The sequence below is a fragment of the Triplophysa dalaica genome, chromosome 2, assembly GCF_015846415.1.
Source record: "Triplophysa dalaica isolate WHDGS20190420 chromosome 2, ASM1584641v1, whole genome shotgun sequence".
Taxonomy (NCBI): Eukaryota; Metazoa; Chordata; class Actinopteri; order Cypriniformes; family Nemacheilidae; genus Triplophysa; species Triplophysa dalaica.
Genome location: NC_079543.1, coordinates 16099543 through 16120058, shown reverse-complemented (window position 1 = coordinate 16120058; position 20516 = coordinate 16099543). Strand labels below are relative to the sequence as shown.

The 20516-nt window shown below is 39.5% G+C and overlaps 1 protein-coding gene across 5 annotated transcripts in view; it reads right to left on the bottom strand.

Moving 5' to 3' along the window:
• Positions 1 to 12252, bottom strand: part of zc3h13 (zinc finger CCCH-type containing 13) — a 71999-nt gene extending 59747 nt beyond the window's left edge. Inside the window, exons 1-2 of one of the 5 annotated variants that reach the window (XM_056763761.1) lie at positions 12129 to 12252; positions 11597 to 11743 (exon numbers count right to left, since the gene is read on the bottom strand). In XM_056763761.1, the coding sequence (XP_056619739.1) occupies positions 11597 to 11743; positions 12129 to 12233 (252 nt within the window). In that variant the 5' untranslated portion in view covers positions 12234 to 12252. Of the gene's footprint in view, positions 1 to 11596; positions 11744 to 11946 lie in introns of all 5 variants that reach the window. The other 4 variants (XM_056763790.1, XM_056763783.1, XM_056763776.1 and 1 more) reach the window with 4 other exon arrangements.
• Positions 12253 to 20516: the final 8264 nt, after the last annotated feature.

Sequence of the window (20516 nt, the reverse complement as noted above, 5' to 3'; positions counted from 1 at the left end):
AAAATGAACAAATGAAGATAGAAGAATAAGCTTTCTTTTGTTTAAAAGCTGAGACTATGTTCTTTCATTTGACTTATTGTCCATATATTCTTTACAGAAAATTTACTGTGAGCCATTAAATTTGGGTGAAAATGTTAAAAAACGCTGGCGTAGGCTGGCAACTTTTTTTTAAAAAGGCTGGCGGGGAATGAGTTAAGTTCTAAGAAGTTACACTCAACTAGTACTGCTCTAGCAAAATGCATGTTAAACAAAACCATTGGAACATCTTGGAAAGAACCGTCCAGACCATTACCGTACATGCATGCTGAATGGAGATTGACAGATGACAGCACCAGCTCAGGGTTATTTAATTTTGCTATATTGGTTTATTCCATGCATAGAGCTATCGAATGACGTAAGACAGACATGGAATATAATGCATGGAACCTTTTACGGTGGTTTCACGATAGTTGGTCCTTTTTGAAGCTCAACCTCAACATCCGTAGATTGTTTTTACAGAATGTTCTTTACACTATGTAGAATGTAGTCTAATGTAGAATTTAAAGTAGATTACTTTACAAAAAGTTACTATAGCTGGGTTTTCACAGGAAGGGTCACAATCTCCCAAGGTGCAAATACATATAGTAACTTACACTAGAACAATAGTGTTAATGTAAATCATTAATGTTAAGTGTAGTGTTAAAGTAATTTATTATTAAAGTCTACATCTACATGTCCATCTCCATCTCAATCTGTTCGTGATGGCATGTCCATGCTGTGAACGCATTCCGGAGGAAGGGGAATCCTCCATCCATTCACCACTGCGTCCGAGGCTCGCATAGCCATTTGCCGGTGTATTATATTTTCTTCTGCTCTGCTGATTACAGACGCCCGGAAACAGAAACTTCCAAAACCGCAGATAAACTTAAGTTTTCGATAATGTCGACGCATCATTGCAGCCCTTCTTTTGTATGCGAAATATTAAAAACATTTTGATTCTCAATTTCATGACCCCTTTAAGCAGTACTTGGGCTGTCTAAAAAGCTACCGCGCAAGTTACCTGGACAACATTTTAGGATATTATCACATGGGCAAAAAAGTTATTTGGGATAGTTCAACCAAAAATTTAAATATGCTGTTTATTTACCTACCCTCAGGCCATCCCATACGTAGAAGACATTTTTCTTCTGTAGACCAACAAAGATTATTAGCAGTAGCTGATGTCCAGTGCAATTCATATAATAAAAGTTCTAAGGTGATGCTTGGAGAGTTCAAAAAGCAGATATTCAGAGATATTCCTACACATCCACTTGCCACATGACAAAAAACTGGACATAAAATGTGAATTTGCATTTGGTAAAAATTAGATAATAAAATTTCAGAGCTTCCGTGAGGAAAAGCCGTTTAGTTTCGTTTTAGTTCCCTCCAACAGCACTTTCCGCCCCCCTTGAAGGTCAAGTTATTAAAAAAATGTATGTAGTGTCAGATCACAAGAGGAATTCATTTGTTACCTTTCCTTGTTCTCGCATTAAACCAACTTTATGTTATCTATCTTATTTACATAGCGGCATGTCATTTCTGTTTCTATGTGGTCGCGCCGTTACAATTCTCCTCTGCTTTCTGTATCGAGTTCCGACCCAATATGCGCAAACACACACGTGCACGCACATACATGGGTAAGCACTTTTTCACCAACGGACAGAGAGCGGGTGTGGGAAAATATGTTGAGTCAACCACCTGAAAAGCAGATAAAAAATAATAATTTTTAAACTCTCCCAGGGTGGTGAAAATGGCAACATTCCTTGACAAAGCAACAGTCCAGTTACCACTGGATGACAGGTTTTCACCCAGCTTATCCTTCGTTCCATCCGGACCGCAAGACATAATTAACCATTTAAAAAAAATGTTTTGCTGGCAATCGGCATGCACGTGCATAATGTTAACAACAAAAACTTAAAGTGAATTAATGCAATGATGTATTGTGTACTTTTGCTGTAGTTCCGGACCCCTGCACACCTCCAGGCACAATAGTCTTTTTCCAGACATAATATTACAGCTGTATCTGTCTTTTATAATTTTGGTCAAACTAAATACTACTGTGTAGTAGTTTTGCACGATACACCAGTAAAGTAAAAAAGTACCGCGATATCCTTCTGTTAAAACGATACCAATTTCTCATTTATTTAGTACTGGTACTTTAATGACTTTCATGTTTCAGAGAAAGCGCATCCTGAAATGCGTCCATTTTAGCAGCCGTAGGTGTGCTCTCTTCCGTCAGTGGACGCGCAAAACTTTTCCTTGTATTTGCGCTGCAGGTTTTGGGGTAACGACGAAATGAAAGTCATGGCAGCAAAAATAAGTTATTTTTCCAACTGTTCACGGCTTGTCAGTGAAGCAGATGCGCAAAGGGCTATTATAGCAGAGTTAAAGAGTGCGGCAAAGTGCAGAGGAAGTGCGTCAATGCTAAATCTGCGGACTAAAAGTGCCAAAATGATCAGCTTGTCAAAGCATTTCATTAACAGACATCCCGACTCGTTTAAAGAACTTTAAAAGTGCCAGGTAGCATGTGAATGATAACAATGACAATGATATTTTGTTATTATAAGTGCGTTACTTTCTTCCCAAAATGAATGTGCATATCACAGAAATTCTGGAAGATTCGAAAATGCATGCTTTTACTCTTGAATGTCCATGACGTGTCACAAGTTTAACCGGCTATGGTCCTGCAGTTGGGACTTGCGTATCCCAAAAGATAACATTTCTAAATTAGATGCGAAGAAGTTAAATGTAACCTTAAGGTAAAAGATTAGCCGATTAATTTCTAATAAAGCAGGCCTACCTGGTTAAGCTAGCCACCGAATGCGTGGCCGTGTAATGCGGCGACAAAACCTGACACTGTTGTTATATCGTTCTTCATTGATAATGTTCTTGAGCTGAAGTATTTATTTTGGCATCAAAATTTTAGGGGTGACCCTGACTCGTAAAAAATGCGATGCTTTGATTGGAAGAGCCTGATTCGACTACCAATCTCACTGTCGAATCTACGCAGAGGAGTTATGCAGTAGGGATCATGCCATTTTGGTTATACGGGCAGTGGTGCAGCAGACGGGTACGCATTATTTATGATGTAAAGAATTGGGACATGTTTAGGGTTGTGTACCGAAACCGCCTCCGCATACGAGTGCGAGGTCTGACTATGACTCGGCGCATACGAGCGCACGAGGTCTGGCTATGACCCAGTGCATGATCGCCTCTCTCTCTTCTGTGTTGTGTGATCGGTAAAGAGAAGCAGGACGTTCCACACGCACCTGCAGATGACTCGCAAATGAAAGTGTACATAGTTTCCAAACATTTGTCACTTAATTATTGTTTGGGCATTCCAAAAATTTGTCACTTAATTATTGTTTGGGCATTTAAATATGAATTAACACCTCTTCAAATGCACTTTTTCCGTTACTTAGTTTTTCGCTGCATCATACAAAATAACCAAATAAAGTAAAATAACCAAAATCACCGCATATAGCAAGCACAGACTTTTGGAAGTTGTCATTCTCTGCACTGAAAGCAACCATGCGTGTCAGATGGACGGAGAAAAAGTGCTCAAGAAAAAAAGGTGAAAGGGACTTTTTGACTGTTTAAATGGTAAGATGCTTTATTGCATTCCTGTGGTGAATAAAGTCAATTTATTGGTAGTTCATTGGTAGCGAAAGTGTTTCCTGTTTGTAAGAAATGATTTATTATTATAGAGTAGTTTTAAAAATAGTTTTGAAGCGAGATCTGGTCTGGTATTGTATGGCACAGCATTGTTACGTGATTTTTAAGGAAAATGTCCATTAATTATACTATTTGTGGCTTGTGAAATTTATGTTCCTCTGCATTTCAGACATTTTGCCTAGACACATTAATATTGCACATTGTAAACTGATTCTAGCTTTTTAAATACTGGCAAAAACGGAGGTTATGGTATGTTGTGCAGATACAGATCGCTGGAGGCAAAAAAAGTAGTTTTCTCATCATCATAGCCAACTTTAAGAGCGCCTATTTACGGAATAAAAAAATCTCTTATGGATGCCATTTTTTTTCTAGGCGGGGGTTGGGTATATATCAGTTTGCTAGATGGCCATCTGCCAAAACATAAAAACAATTATATCAGTGCGACGAAAACACATTTTGTGACCAGTTTTAAAGACCGCATGATTTTTTTCACAAGTACTCGCACTAGGGCTAAAAAGATTAGTCGACATTGTCGACAAATATTCTTATATAGTATAATTATAATATAAACTGTAGCGCTAGAGTGTAATGAAGCCTTCCCGAATGCTATTGCAGTAGAAGAACACACAGCGAGAATTATGGCGGAGGACAAAGGAATGCAAACAAGTGAAGTGTGGGAAAGCTTTACCAAATTGAAAACAAAATATGCGGTTGTGTGCAATGCACGTAAGGTAGAACTGCTTTCACGGTAGCACAACCTGCATGCTGGAGCATTTAAAAAGGAAACATCCCGGAGCAGGAGAGAGGTGACTGTTCTCCATCTAGAGCTAACTAACTTAGCGGTAAATCTTTTTATGAGAGAATGCAATAATAATAGTAATGATAATAACAAAAATAATCAGATAATAACAGTAATGTTACTATTTGTTTTGCAAAGTATAAAGCTTTGATCGAGCTTAGGAGTCAAGCCTGTTTTGATTATTATAACAGGAGGTAAAGGTATTACAGGAGAGAAAAATGATTATAAGAGAGCGAAGTTTAGTGATAGGAGTCTTATATCTTGCCTTTATTTTTTTAATATTTTCTTCTGTTACTTGCTCTTTTTCATTAACTCTTTCACCGTCATTGACGAGTGTTTGTGCTGTTATACAGCAGGTGGCGCTGTTACACACCTTTGGGAAAAAGTACGGAATCCCAGAACGTATAGATTTCTAGCGGTTTTTAATGAGTGTTCCGAGTGTAATCTGGGCGGAATCTTAGACAAAAAAACGTAAATTTTCTGAGCTTTTTAATCAAAGTGATGCATTTTTGAAGAGACCTACCCACACAATGAGTGATAAAAAAAAGAACAAATGAAGAATACGGTTTCCTTGAAGAATATTGAAGAATATGAATATGAAGAATATAGTTTGTCCATATAGTCTTTACAGAAATGTACTGTGAGCCATATAAGTTTGGTGAAAATGTTAAAAAACGCTGGCGTAGGCTGGCAACTTTATTTTAAAAAGGCTGGCGGGAAACGAGTTAAACTGAACTGTTGTCATAGAAATGCTGCTTAATGCTTCTGTCAAGAGATTAGTTTACATTTAAAAAATAAATTTGGTCTGTAATGTACCGGAATTAAAAAAATTTATTTGTATTTAAAAGTTTGTAGAGAGTATTTGTGTGATTCGACCTGCAAATTTGCACATGCACAGACGTTCTGTGGACTCGACTGTCAACATTTGTCTCAGAAACGTGCTGTACGCATACGGGATGTGCAGACGACTGCAGACCCTCCTGATGAGGAAAATTGCGTAATGCAGGGGAATCACGATGCTGGTCCAACATCGTGATGGCTGTCAGCCACGTTCGATCGAATTACACTATCAGTATACTGTCTGAAACCCACTGTCATCATAACCTTCTGAAAAAACTGATAAAACTACATAGACATCATGTTATATATTTATACTTGTGATGCCATGGCTTTTCTCTCACATACAATAAGTCACTCACTCTCTCCTGTTTACATCAAGTAAAAAATGAGTTTGTATTTTAAATACATTTATGAGCATATGACAGCATAGATTATTTTACTTCATTTACCCACATTTTTCTGTTCTCCTTCTGTGGCGTGAATCCTAGACAGATACAGTATATGTTTCTGTGAGAAAAGAAGGTTCACATTGTTCAGAAGAGAGATTTACAGCATGGTGCGATCGTTTCCATCCAACAACAGGCTATAGACAGTTTAGGTTGACATGATGTGTATATGAAACTCATTTTATTCTTTCCTTCCTACAACCTTTTGAAGTCGAATGTCACGATTATATTTTATATTTACAAACATGCTGTTGGTATATTTCAGGAGCCTGTTTGATTTGGGGAAGGTTTTATTTTTTGATTAATGTTTGTGTTTCTGAGGCTCTCCAGACTACATCCAGCTATTATCACTTATAGCAAAAAACAGCGGTGGATGGTGTTTATAGTTATATCGTCATTTGTATCTTAAATTGTATCATTTGTATCATTTTAGCCACTGTAAGTGGCTAAAATGTGTGGAGGGGGAGGGGCCTAGAGATAATCAAGCGCGCGTAAACATCTGAGGGAAGGAAACAGAGACAAATATCATCACAACCTGATATGTGCGTGCGTCTGAGCTATGAGCAAGCGAACTATTGATTCGTTCTTCCGACCTGCGGCTAGTGTACCAGTGCCAGAGTCTACAGTGTCACCATCGGATGATGATGCAGAGTCAGAGGTTGGTGTGGCGAAAAAAGCCTGCACTCACCATTTTCGAGAAGACCGGCTGAAAGAATTCAGCTGGCTGAGGTACTATAAGCAGTCCAACTATATGAACTGCGAATACTGCAGCAGCTACCCCAGAACTGCGGGAACACAAAGTTTGCCGATAGTACAGGCACTTCGCATTTTAAACACAATACACTGATTAAACAATCTCAGCCTGAAACATAGAGTATGTCGTGACATGTTTATAAATCAGAAAGCAACGCCACTGCCGGTTGCTTTTAAAAGACAAATGACTTTAAATCAGAGCGCAGATGAGGCAGAGGTGATGTTGAAATTAAACACGGCCTACTTCGTTGCTAAAGAGGAACTACCCTTCACAAAATACAAAAGCCAGCTCAACCTTCAAAGGAAGAATGGCTTAAAACTTAACGAAACATACAACAACGATACAGCATGCGCACAATTCGTTGGAGTAATTGCGGATACTTTAAAGGTGAAGACTTACACGAAAATCAAGGATGCTCCGTATTTATCAATTATGATCGATGGGGACACCGACAAAGGAATGCGAAATCATATACGCAAGGATCCTAAACGAAGGGAAACCAATGAATATTTTGATTGGCCACATCGAAGTGAAACATGCACATGCTCAAGGCAAGTTTAATTCAAATTATGTTTAGACCTATATCACTAACTTATTTAGCCAGTGCCCCTAATGTTTACATACATTTAAGTATTGTTTGTAACTGTGAAATGACCGAAAGGTTACTAAGCACATTTTTTTATTCTGAATGTATGGTATTTTGTTTACTAATTGTACTGTCATGACAGCGATGGTGCTGTCAGTTTACCTTGTTGTTGCATCTTCAAAAGTGCAGAATAAAATGTGACACTGAATTTGAAACAGCACATTGTAATTTCTGCATCTATTATTAAAGTATTTATTAGTAATACAGTGGAAATTAGTAGATTTGGTTAGCATTTTGATTTACGGTATGCGCCCCTAAATTTTCTGGTTGTGCCCCTAAAATTTTCAGTTGGGGGCCACTGTGCTCCTAGTAGGGCTGCACAATTAATCGAATTTTAATCACGATCACGATTTTGGCTTCCCACGATCAAATTCGTGTGATCGAGCGATATTTAAAATGCGTCATTCATTTACGCTTGGTATTAAAGTTTTTTTTTTTTTTTAAGCCAGTCTAGTGCGCTGTAAAGCCGCTGTCTGATCACGTGCGTCCATGCACCAATCAGAGTTGTTCCCTGCAGCGCGCGGCAGCTCAGTCAGTTTCCAGATGTAGACAGTCACAGACAGAAGACAGAGTAGCGTGAGGAAAATACCACAACAGATAGCAGGCTATAATCTATCTTAACAAAGAAAAAATGTCTAACGTAGCAGAGGGAGCGGCCGAGGGGCTTGTCCCGAGAATCGGATCGTCATCCATTGTGTGGAAACATTTTGGGTTTCAGGCAAGTGACACAAAACAAGCACAGGTCATATGCAAAGAGTGCAATAAAGTTGTTTTGGCACCACAAAGCAACACAACGAACCTCTTTAACCACTTAAAAAAACACCATAAAGTTCAATACGATGAATGTATGAGAGCCAAGAAATGCGTTGCAAAGACTAATCATCCCACAAGATCAACTCAGACATCCATCGAAGCGAGCCTCTTTAGCGCATCACCATACCCATCCACCTCCCAAAGACACAGTGAAATAACGAATGCAGTCGCATTTCATTTGGCTAAAGACATGTGCTCAATAAACACGGTGACAAACGAAGGCTTCAAATTCTTGGTCAACACTCTGGATAAACGATACGTGATCCCCTCGCGTAATTATTTTTCAAAGGTGGCACTACCTGCGATGTAGAGAAAACGCAGAGGGGAAATAGAGCGTGATCTTGCCAATATAAAGTACTTTGCAACTACAACGGATCTGTGGTCAAGCAGGACAATGGATCCGTACATGAGTTTGACAATTCATTACATCGATGAGGATTTTGCAATGCAGAGTCGATGCTTGCAAACATCTTTTTTCCCGCAAGATCACACGGGAGAGTCAATTGCCCAGGGCCTGAGGGAGGCGATGGCCTCTTGGAGCTTGCAGGAGGATCGGCTTGTCTGCATTACAACAGACAACGGAGCTAATGTGGTGAAGGCAACTTCTCTAAATAATTGGACTAGGCTTCAGTGCTTTGGCCACAGACTCCATCTAGCAATAGGTGAGTAAAAGTTATATTAAAAAAATATTAAAAAGAATTGTATATTAAGTAAAAAAAATATATATTAAAGAAAAATATTACAATAATTGTATATTAATTAAATATATATATAATTATTTGAAATAATATGCTATTTGTGATTATTAATTGGAGTTGATCAGTTCTTATTTTGCTAATGTGTGTGAATATGTTACTGATAATAACAATAGTAGCTTAATATAACAACAACTGTTATTTCTGCTAGTGTTAAGAAACCAAACCAAACAGTTTTACTCATGTTGTAAATAAGTTGACATAAGATTTAACTAACTTTAATCTTGAACAATATGATTCGGGTTGTTTATCAAATCTGTGGTTTAATTTTACATATGATTTGACTTGTTCATGTTCTTTTTTAGAGAATGCAATGAGAGATCCTCGGATTGATCGAGCAGTGGGTCTCTGCAAAAAGCTGGTAAGCAGTTTCTCTTACAGCTGGCGACGTAAAAAGCAGCTGACGGAGGCACAAAGAGAACTGAATCTTCCAGAGCATACACTGAAGACTGAGTGTCCCACAAGGTGGGGATCAAGGCAAGCAATGATTGCACGAGTCCTGGAGCAGCAGAGGGCGATTTCTCAGGTCTTGTCCTATGACAGAAAAGCCAGACACCTCATCCCTACCTGGCAGGACACAGATGTCCTTGAGGCCATAAACAAATCCCTCAGCCCTCTATTGGAATTTACTGATGCGCTTTCCAGTGAGACGTGTGTCAGCGTTTCCTTTGTGAAGCCAGTCCTCCACCTTTTCAGATCCTCCATCTTGAAAGTGAACGATGATGAGACAGACCTAACCTGCACCATCAAGACAAAAATCCTGAGCTATCTGGATGAAAAATACAATGACCCTCTGACACAAGAACTGCTTGATATGGCTTCTGCGCTAGATCCACGGTTCAAGCTCAGCTACGTCAGTGAGGACAATGTTGCACCAATTCATGCCAGACTGACTTCTGAAATGGCGAGGACTGCACCTGCAGCCATGGCTGTAAGTAAATGTATATAATTGCAGAATATATGATACATTAATGCTTTTAAGTGGATTAAAATGATATGATATCCAGTGGATTAATGTAATGTCTGGAAATGAGTGTTGAATATGTTTAGATTATTAGGGCTATTTATTAATCATATCTTATTTACTCTTCAAGGAGATGGGCCCAACAACTGATCCCCATGGTGAGACTGCTGAGGATGCACCCACTACAAAAAAGAAAAAGACCTTGGGGAGTTTCTTCAAGACTGCTGAGGGAGCAGCGGCAGCCACACAAAGACTCAGTCCTCTCCAAGAACAACAAGCTATATCTTCTGAGCTACAGTCGTACCTAAAATCAGGTAACCTAGACAGTGAGGAGGACCCGCTAGACTAGTGGAGGGAACATCAGAGACTCTTCCCACGTCTCTCAAAACTGGCAAAGAAATACTTGTGCATCCCGGCTACAAGTTCTCCCTCTGAGAGGGTGTTCAGCACAGGGGGGGAATGTGGTGACCTGCCTTCGCTCATCCCTCAAGCCAGAAAATGTTGACAGGCTAGTGTTTCTTTCCAAAAGCCTGTAAACTACAGTACTCTTTTCGGCATTGTTCTTCTGCCTTGAAATGTTCTTATTTGGTTACATTCTGTTATGGAATATTTGTTTCTTATTGATTGTATATTTTATTTTTAGTTTTATTCACATCCATTATGCAGGTACAACTTAAGTTTATATTTTGCTTCCTAAAATATATTTACACATTGTAAAATGTAAAATAGTGCCCTGTTGAAGTTGTGCTACATTTTCTTCATTGTTTTAATTTATTTTTATTTATTCTTTAAAGAGATTCACTGAATTTTGGTGAATAAGAGGACCTATTTTATTTTGATGCACATATCTGTACATTAGCAGGAATGTTGCACAATATGGATGTGAAGGCAGTAAATGTAATTAGCTTGTGTGATAATAAAAAATAGTTTTGGTTAAAATCAACAAATAATCGTGCTAATTAATCGTGATCTCAATATTGATCAAAATAATCGTGATTGTCATTTTGGCCCTTATCGTGCAGCCCTAGCTTCTAGTGAAAAAAGTTAGTCTGGAGCCCTGAGAATCTTTGATTTTCATTAATGAGATTGTGTGGGTGTTTGAATCAAGATCGCGATCTTTTAACGATTAACCGCAACTCTGCTTAAAGGCATAGTTCATCCAGGAAAAACAAATCAACCCCTCATCGCATTCTGAGTGTTTCTTTCTTTATATCCATAGACAAACAAGTTATAATAAGTAATATCCTGGCTCTTACTAGCTTTTTAAAGCATTGAATGGGAGCATGGGTTTTACAGCTTTAAAAAGCACATCATCCACAATAAAAGCAATCTATACGACTTAAGAAAATGAATAAACGTCCGCTGCATCCATACAATAAAACAGACACATATCTTGAGCATATTTAGTGATCGATACATCACATTTGAATGTCAGCATTATAGATGAGTGAGGAACACTTAATATAGTGGCACACCACTTATATGTCAATAACTATGGTTCTGACATCATATACCCCATAGCTAATTTTGATTTGTTTCTTTAAGGTTATGCTGGTTGTATTCCATATAAAATGTTGTGCAGAGTTACAAAAAGTAAAACAGGAAGTTTTTCTGGACCTGCTATGTTTACGTCTTCTGAAGGAGTCTATATCTGCTTTCTGAACTCTTTAAGAACCAGCACTCGAGGATGAACATCATATGAATTACAGTGGACTGCGGTTTCTGCCAATTATTTTAAATGGAAAAAGAGAAGAGAAAAATATAATCTACACATAGGATGACCCAAGTGTAAATAAAATTTTCATTGTTGGGTCAATTATGCCTTAATATACAACACACTAGCTTTTAAAATGCTGACACGGGTGACCAATATCCATAACAGTTACCTCTGCAGCATTACTGGCTGTGCTGGGGCCGAGTCTCTCAAACACACTGGGCCTACGGGAAGGGGTGGTCGTGCTGTTGCTACTGTCTGATATGGTCTTTGAATTTTCCACTGTAACTTTCCGCCTGATCTTGGACATTCTGCAGGGCTGCATTGGAAAAAGAGCAAATTAAATAACAGTATCAGTACGGAGCTGAACTGCCACATATTAATTCAACATACATATAACTAACTTAATTTCAAAACCAAGAGCTGTTTTTTCAAAGAAATACCGATTTTTTTAAACAATTAGTAATTATTACAGCCAAATCTGCATGCTACGCGGCCTAACGTTATGCTAATAACACAAACCTCGCTGTTGATCATATAGCCACAAACAAAGACAATCGTTCACTATACCCCAATTTAAATGATGCGCTGCGTCCAGTTTTACATACTATTAGAATTTACTCTTAGTATGAACAAAAATATTGCAAAGCTGGGCTCCACGTAGCTGCCATCATGAAACAGGCGCAAATTCTACACTCAGATACCCGGAATACTTGAGGCCTCTGGTGAAGGAAGTCCCGCCTCTGATATAAATCTTCTTCATTTGGGTTTACAGGCAGCTTGCATCCTTGATGTCGCACTACTGCCATCTTCAGGGGGTAGTTACTTCCAATCCCTAGCTGTTTACTTCTCGTATTCTTGTCATCCTTTACTGCACGTCGTGTTTGATTTATTCTATCAATGTCTTTTTAATTATATCTATAAGTTTATATTTTTAACTATTAACAAGCACATGTTCGACAGGAATCTGCCATTGATCACAAAGTCCAATTGTATGGTTGTGTCTCAATCAGCTCCTAGCTCCCGAGGTCGTGAATCACTTTATCATGTACACTGGTAAGGAACCTTGGTTCACTTCACATTGGGACACCGTTCGTTCACTTTTTTTCCTGTGACGTGACAGCTTGAGCGCGTTGTTATAATTCACAGCTGGTAATTATCAACAGGCAGAACCGACCTATCTCTGGCTTTTTTAAAATAATGGATGAAATACATATAAGAAACACTTTAATTACTTTGTTAAATATCCGAAAAAAAAATTGGTCAAATATTGAATTCAACTGCTAAAGACCAAGTAAAATCAATCAATTTCCTTTTATTAAAAATTAGTTAGAATACCCATACAGAAGGTACATATCTTGAATTATATTACAAATAAATATATTATATATATTTAAATCTTAAAAAAAAATGTAATAGGAATAAATAGATGTTTTGTGTATACGTAAATCTATTTTGCAATATATGTTGAAATATATTTAAATACTCGATTTTGGGCACTTTTTAGTATTTTTTAAGTATATTAGACAGGTGTAAATATATTTGTAATGGATATATTAACATCTATTTATTTCCTTTACATACATTTACATTTAGTCATTTAGCAGACGCTTTTATCCAAAGCGACTTACAAGTGGGGTAGGTAATGGAAGCAATTGGGACAGCACAAGTACAACAAAAGCATATGTGCAATCAAAAAGAAGACTGGTCTCATATAGCCTGACACAGTATACAGAATCATTCATACTTTTTTTTTTATGGGTAGAGAAGAAAAGAGTAGAGAAGAAAATAGAGTCAGAACAGATCAGTAAGATGTTGGCGGAAGAGATGTGTTTTCAGGTGTTTCTTAAAGATGGCTACAGAATCTGCAGATCTTGTAGCAGCAGGCAGATCATTCCACATAGGTGGATCAGATCCGGAGAAGGTGCGCGAGAGAGATTTTTTACCTTTATGGGATGGCACCACAAGATGCCGTTCGTTTGCAGAGCGTAGGGATCTGGCGGGTACATATGTCTGTATTAGGGAGTGAAGATAAGGTGGTGCCAAACCAGTGGTGGTCTTGTAGGCCAGGAGCAGAGTCTTAAATTTGATGCAAGCGACTATAGGGAGTGACGTGTGCTCTCTTCGGTTCATTAAAGATAACTCTTGCTGCAGCATTCTGGATCATCTGTAGAGGTTTGGTTGTGCAAGCTGGAAGTCCACCCAGTAGCGCATTGCAGTAGTCCAGTCTGGACAGGACTAGAGCCTGCACTAGGACTTGCGTAGCATGCTCTGATAGGAAGGGTCTAATTTTCCTGATATTGTAGAGGATGAATCTACAGGACCGGGCGGTTGTTGGCAACTTGATCCGTGAAGTTGAGCTGATCGTCAATCACCACTCCCAGGTTTCGTGCCTTTCTGGAAGGTGTGATGGTTGATGAGCCCAGTTGAATGGAAAGGTTGTGATAAGTCTTTGTATCAGCCGGGATTACAAGCAGTTCTGTTTTTGAAAGGTTCAGCTGCAGGTGATGGCCGTTCATCCAGAGCGAGATGTCGGCTAGGCAGTCTGAGATGCGTGCAGAAACAGTCGGATCATCTGGGCGAAAAGACAGGTAGAGTTGTGTATCATCCGCATAGCAGTGATAGGAAAAGCCATGTTTCCTAATGACAGAGCCAAGGGATGTCATGTATACAGAGAATAGCAACGGACCACGCACTGAGCCCTGAGGGACACCTGTGTCGAGATGTTGGGACTCAGACACCTCTCCCCTCCAAGATACTCTAAATGACCTACCCGAGAGGTAAGACCTGAACCATTGTAGCACCATTCCAGAGACCCCCATAGCCTTGAGAGTGGACAGGAGGATGTGATGGTTAACAGTGTCAAAGGCGGCAGATAGATCCAGTAGGATGAGAACAGATGAGTTAGAGGAAGCTCTTTCCAGTCTCAGGGCTTCAATAACAGAGAGCAGCATAGTCTCAGTGGAATGACCACTCTTGAACCCAGACTGGTAGCTGTCCAGGAGGTTGTTCTGGGTGAGGAAGGATGAGAGCTGGTTACATACAATACGTTCTAGAGTTTTAGCAGCGAAGGGAAGTAGGGATACCGGTCTGTAGTTTTCTAACAGTGCAGGATTAAGAGTAGGCTTCTTTAGTAGTGGGGTAATACGGGCCTCTTTGAAGAGTGTAGGAAATGTGCCAGTGGTGAGAGACGAGTTGATAATGTGAGTCAGAGAGGGGACAACCGATGGAGAGATGGCCTGGAGAAGATGGGTGGGGATGGGATCTAGAGGGCAGGTAGTCGGGTGGTTAGAAGAAATTACCTTGGAAACTTCCTCTTCAGATAGGAGAGAGAACGAGGGGAGCAAGCATGTGTCTGGGGATTGACTGTGGTCCATAGGCGGTGGTGCAGAGAATTGATTGCTGATGGTGCTCATTTTCTTTACAAAGAACGATGCAAAGTCGTCAGCTGTTAAGTCTGATGGAGGTGGGGGGATAGTCTAATTTTATGTAAATTAGTTTACATGCAAATCTATGTTAGTATATTTTGCAATATATGTACATAAATTAATCTTCAATATTACTTAACATTTTAGATTCCTGGTATATTTAAATCTATTCGTGCAATGTATTGTATAAACAAAAATTTTAATGAATGCTCCTTTAGTGTATTTAACATATAAAGAAACATTATATACATATTTATTTCTACTTTATTTAAAAAACATTCCTAACATATCATTTTACATACATTTATAATATGGCAGTACTCATTACATCAAGCACTCAGAATAAACATACATAAAAAATGACATTTTCCAGATAATGTAATGCAAAAACAATAAAGTAGAGAGTGTATAACATTTAATTCACATTGACTTTACATAAACAACATGAATCAAGCCAACAACAAATAATACTTTGGGCCATATTCACAAAACATTTTAAATTAGAACAAGGAGTTCTTACTAAATATCTGTAAAAGTTTTTAGTGATATTTTGCTTTTAAAACCTTTTCACAAAGCTGCCGAGAGAAAGGGCCGGGTTAAACTCGTTGGATGTCAACAGACTTCCTAATACCCACAGCAATTGGCTCATAATGGTTCTTCTCAGTGATTAAATCATAGAAATATGTAAACCAAGGTATCATGCTGCCACATTCAATCAAAAAACTGTAAAATAAAAAGTTGTTATATGCAGATTTCATGCAGAAGTTCAGTAAATTGTCAGCCTCAAAAAACGATTTTAGCACTAAAGTAATTGTGTTCACATAAAAATTAAAAATGCTGTCATCATTTATTCACCCTCTTGTCATTTCAAACCTGTATGACTTTGTCTTTCTTCTGCAGAACAGATTTTAGCACTAAAGCAATTGTGTTCACATAAAAATAAAAAATGCTGTCATCATTTATTCACCCTCTTGTAATTTCAAACCTGTATGACTTTGTCTTTCTTCTGCAGAACACAAAAGAAGATATTGTGAAACATGTCGTTAGCTGGACCCCATTCACTTGCATTAGTTTTGTGTCCATACAATAGAAGTGAATGGGGTTGTAACAAAGTTCAAGCTCTGAGGAAGAAAGGAGGCGGGGTCGGCGTGACTGAGAAACGTAAGAATCTTTTATTTGGTTATTTCCGGGTTTACTTCCGGCATCAAACTTTCACACTGTCTATTTATAGCTCTTCGTTGAGTAAGATTCTTCCCTTTTAGTCCTGGACACAACGTCTCGAGGCTTCTCCTGGGACACGTTTCTCAGCCGTCTCTCTCTCCCTGTTTGCTTCCTCCGTCGTGCCTTAAAAGCGTCTCCTCGCCAATTACTAGAACAAGAAGCAGGTGTTTTCACTATAGCGTTGATCTGCTTACTTACCGTCGTTCTCCCGACACGCCTCTCTGCCGCAGACCGTGTCAGACCACGCCCCCCTTGCCACAGGGGTCCAGTGCTGTTCAGTTACCAACATTCTTAAAAATATCTTGGCCTACTCCCCTGGAGTCATCAGGTGATCCGCTTCCTGCGGGCCACACATATCCCAGGCAATCTGTATCAGACAGCCGACGGCTCTCTCATCAGTTGACGCATTGCGGAGAGTGGCGACTCCACCTCCGCCCACCCCAGCTCTCTGGGTGCTGTTCGGGCAGGCTCCAAACAGAGACTTGCACACCGTGGACGGCGTCACAAAGGCGTCCCGATCCCAGTTGCCCGTGCCCATGGGGGACTCGGCCAGGGACGCCTCTCTGGCAGACATCTGCAGAGCTGCGGGTCGGGCTGCGTCCAGACATGACTCCGCGTAAACCAGTATCAGCCCGCGTCCTGTATGGCCACGTGTAGGACCGGCAGCCAGCTGGGCGCATGTCTGCGAAAGCACCTTCCCACCCTCCCAGTAGGTTGGATCAGTGTGCCACATAGCCTCCCCTCTTTCCCACTCCCCTTGGGCTGTTCCGTCCGATGTAGCCTCATGAACAGTTCCCATCACTGGTATCCCATGACCTCCCAAGGTGAACCTCCACCTCGCGGATAAGTCCGGACTTATTTCATGAGAGCTCCCCTAAATGGCGAGACCATGTTGGTATCCCACTAAACTCCTCCCGACCGTAGGAAGTGGTCTCTGCAGCGCATCCCTAATTAAAGAAGCAGCCCTTACCCAGTGAACCCTGACCGGACGGCCTCTCGCCGATTCAATTCAATTCAATTTTATTTATATGGCGCTTTTCACAATGTGTATTGTTTCAAAGCAGCTTTACAGGGGAAAACAGGAAAAACAGAAAAGTTAAAACACAGCACAGTGCATGGTATTTATACAACGAGTAAGATCATTCTAATAAATAATATCTAATTTCTAATTAAATAAATAAATGAATGAATGCAATCTCACGGTGAGCAGGCCAACACTGCCCTGCTGTGGCAAGGAACCCAAACTCCAATGATTGATTAATGGAGAAAAAAACCTCAGGAGAAACCAGGCTCAACCGGGAGGGCCAGATCCCCTCTGACGTGTCATAGCTGCACTCAAACTGGGACATGTGATTTTAGTTTAGCATTTAATACCAAATATTGTAACTTCAGCAATAATTAGACAAATAGTCCATCTTTTGCTCTTGGTTGGGGATGAAGTGGTCTGAGCTTGGATGGTCCGATGGTCATATTTCTCTTGGCTGGTGGTGGAATTGCCTTAGATGGAGCTGGGATGGTCAGTCAGTCTGCAGATGTAGCTGGCGTAATCTCAAATTGGGGATGGGCATCTGTCGGTCGTCTGGACATGGTGGAACTTCTTCCTACCTCGGGATGGGCATACCGAGGCAGAGGCGGAAAGAGAATAAAGAGAATAATTAGCGTAGCTGCTGTTCATTAACTATGCATTAAGTGAAAGCTTGGCTGAAAAGATGTGTCTTTAATCTAGATTTAAATTGGGAGAGTGTGTCTGACCCTCGAATAGTATCAGGAAGGCTATTCCAGAGTTTAGGTGCTACGTATGAGAAAGCTTGTCCCCCTTTGGTGGATTTTGTTATTCTAGGTGTTGTCAAAAGTCCTAAGTTTTGAGATCTTAGAGATCGTGATGGGTTGTAACGTGATAAAAGCTCGGTTAAGCAAGTAGGTGCTAAACCGTTCAGGGCTTTGTAAGTAATTAAAAGAATTTAAAAATCAATACAATACTTAATGGGTAGCCAGTGAAGCGATGATAAAACTGGGGTTATGTGATCGTATTTTCTTGACCTAGTAAGATCTCTGGCAGCTGCATTCTGAACTAACTGTAGTTTGTTTATCGATGATACAGGACAACCACTAAGTAGAGCATTGCAATAGTCAAGCCGTGAGGTCACAAATGCATGAATAAGTCTGCAACACACAAACTATTTCGTAATTTGGCAACATTTCTAAGGTGGAAGAAGGCTGTTTTTGTGATATTTGAGATGTGATTTTTAAATGACAGGTTGCCGTCTAATATAACGCCTAGGTCTTTAACTGTATTTGTCGGAGTAACAGTGCAGCTTTCAATTTGCAGGCAGTAATCGGAGATATTCTGTTTACTTGATTTAGGTGCTATAAGTAATATTTCTGTTTTCCTAGAGTTTAAAAGGAGGAAATTACTAGTCATCCATTGTTTTATGTCCTCGATGCACTCTGCCAGTTTGGATAGCTTTAAGGAATCATCTGGTCTTGATGAGATATATAGCTGAGTATCATCTGCATAACAGTGGAAGCTAATTCCATGTTTTCTAATAATGTTGCCGAGGGGCAGCATGTTTATGGAGAAAATCAAGGGTCCTAAAACCGATCCCTGAGGTAATCCATAATTTACTTGCGTAAGATTTGACGATTTCCCATTTAAATGGACGTATTGATATCTGTCTGTTAAGTAAGATCTGAACCATTGCAGTGCCTGTCCCTGAATACCGATATAAAAGTGTAAACGATCTAGTAGTATTTTATGGTCTACAGTATCGAAAGCAGCACTAAGGTCAAGCAGGACTAAGAGTGAGATGTTACCTTTATCTGATAAGGATAAAGGAGGTCATTTGTAATTCTAACGAGCGCAGTTTAAGTGCTGTGATGCAGTCTAAAGCCAGACTGAAACTTTTCGTTCATGTCATTATTTTGTAAGAAGGTACACAGTTGAGTTGACGCTACTTTTTCTAGTATTTTAGACAAGTACGGGAGATTTGAAATCGGTCTATAGCTTCCAAGTTCATTGGGGTCTAAGTTTGTTTTTTTGATAAGAGGCTTAATTACAGCCATCTTAAAGGGCCCTGGGACATGTCCTACATTTACATTACATTTACATTTACATTTAGTCATTTGGCAGACGCTTTTATCCAAAGCAACTTACAGTGCACTTATTACAGGGACAATCCCCCTGGAGCAACGTGGAGTAAAGTGTCTTGCTCAAGGACACACTGGTGGTGGATGCTGGGATCGAACCAGCAACCTTTGATTTATCAGTTCAGTGGTTTAACCCACTAGACCACCATCTCACCATCTGACCTAGATTAATTGACGAGTTGATTATGTTACAAATGGGCTCAATTACAGCAGGTTGTAACTCTTTTAATAAAGTAGTCGTAATGGGGTCTAATAAGCATGTCGTCGGTTTGGATGTTGCAATAATTTTAATTAAATCTTCTTGATTTATAGGAGAAAAACACTCTAGCTTTTCTTTTATGGGTGACGGTTGAAACTAATTCTTCCGACACACTTGGAGGTTTGGTAATAGCTATGTTGTCTCGTATTATTTCGATTTTCTCAGTAAAAAAACTTCATGAATTCATTGCTACCAAGGTGCGGCGGAATACCCAGGTCAGGAGGAGTCTGTTTGTTTGTTAGTTTAGCAATTGTACTAAATAAAAACCTTGGATTGTTTTTGTTATTTTTTATGAGGTTACGGAAGTGCTCGGCTTTTTCAGCTTTTATTGCCTTTTTGTAACAGCTTGTACTCTCTTTCCATGCAATTTTAAAGACCTCTAATTGGGTTTGTTTCTATTTTCGCTCCAGTTTACGTGTTTCTCTTTTTAGGGCGCGAGTGGTGTTATTATACCATGGTGCTATGATCTTTTCATTAATCTTTTTTGACTTCATAGGTGCGACCGCTTCTAATGTATTAGAGAAAATAGTGCCCATGTTGCTGGTCATGTCATCGAGCGATTCTATATTAGTTGGAAAGGTCATTAGAGGAGTCAGATCTGGCAAGTTCTTTACGAAACTATCTTTAGTAGTTGAGGTGATTGTTCTACCCTGTCGATAACGAGATATACAACTGATTTCAGCAGTGCGCAGTGTACATGTTATAAGATGGTGATCGGAAACATCGTCGCTTTGAGGTATTACATCGATATTGGTTAGATCGGCTCCGTGAGATATAATCAAGTCTAGTGTATGATTAAGGCGATGAGTAGGTCTATTGATGTATTGTGTTACACCACAAGAGTCTAGCAGTTCTTTAAACGCCACAGCTAATGGATCGTTAGTGTGAGAATCTGGATTTCGTCCTGTCCTCCACAAATACTGCATCTGTGTTTATTCCAATATTCATCATATGTATTCTTATTATTCACTTCTATTCATAATATTTGCTCCTTACTTTCTTGTTGTTTAACCTCGTTGAAAGTTGTATCGGATCTT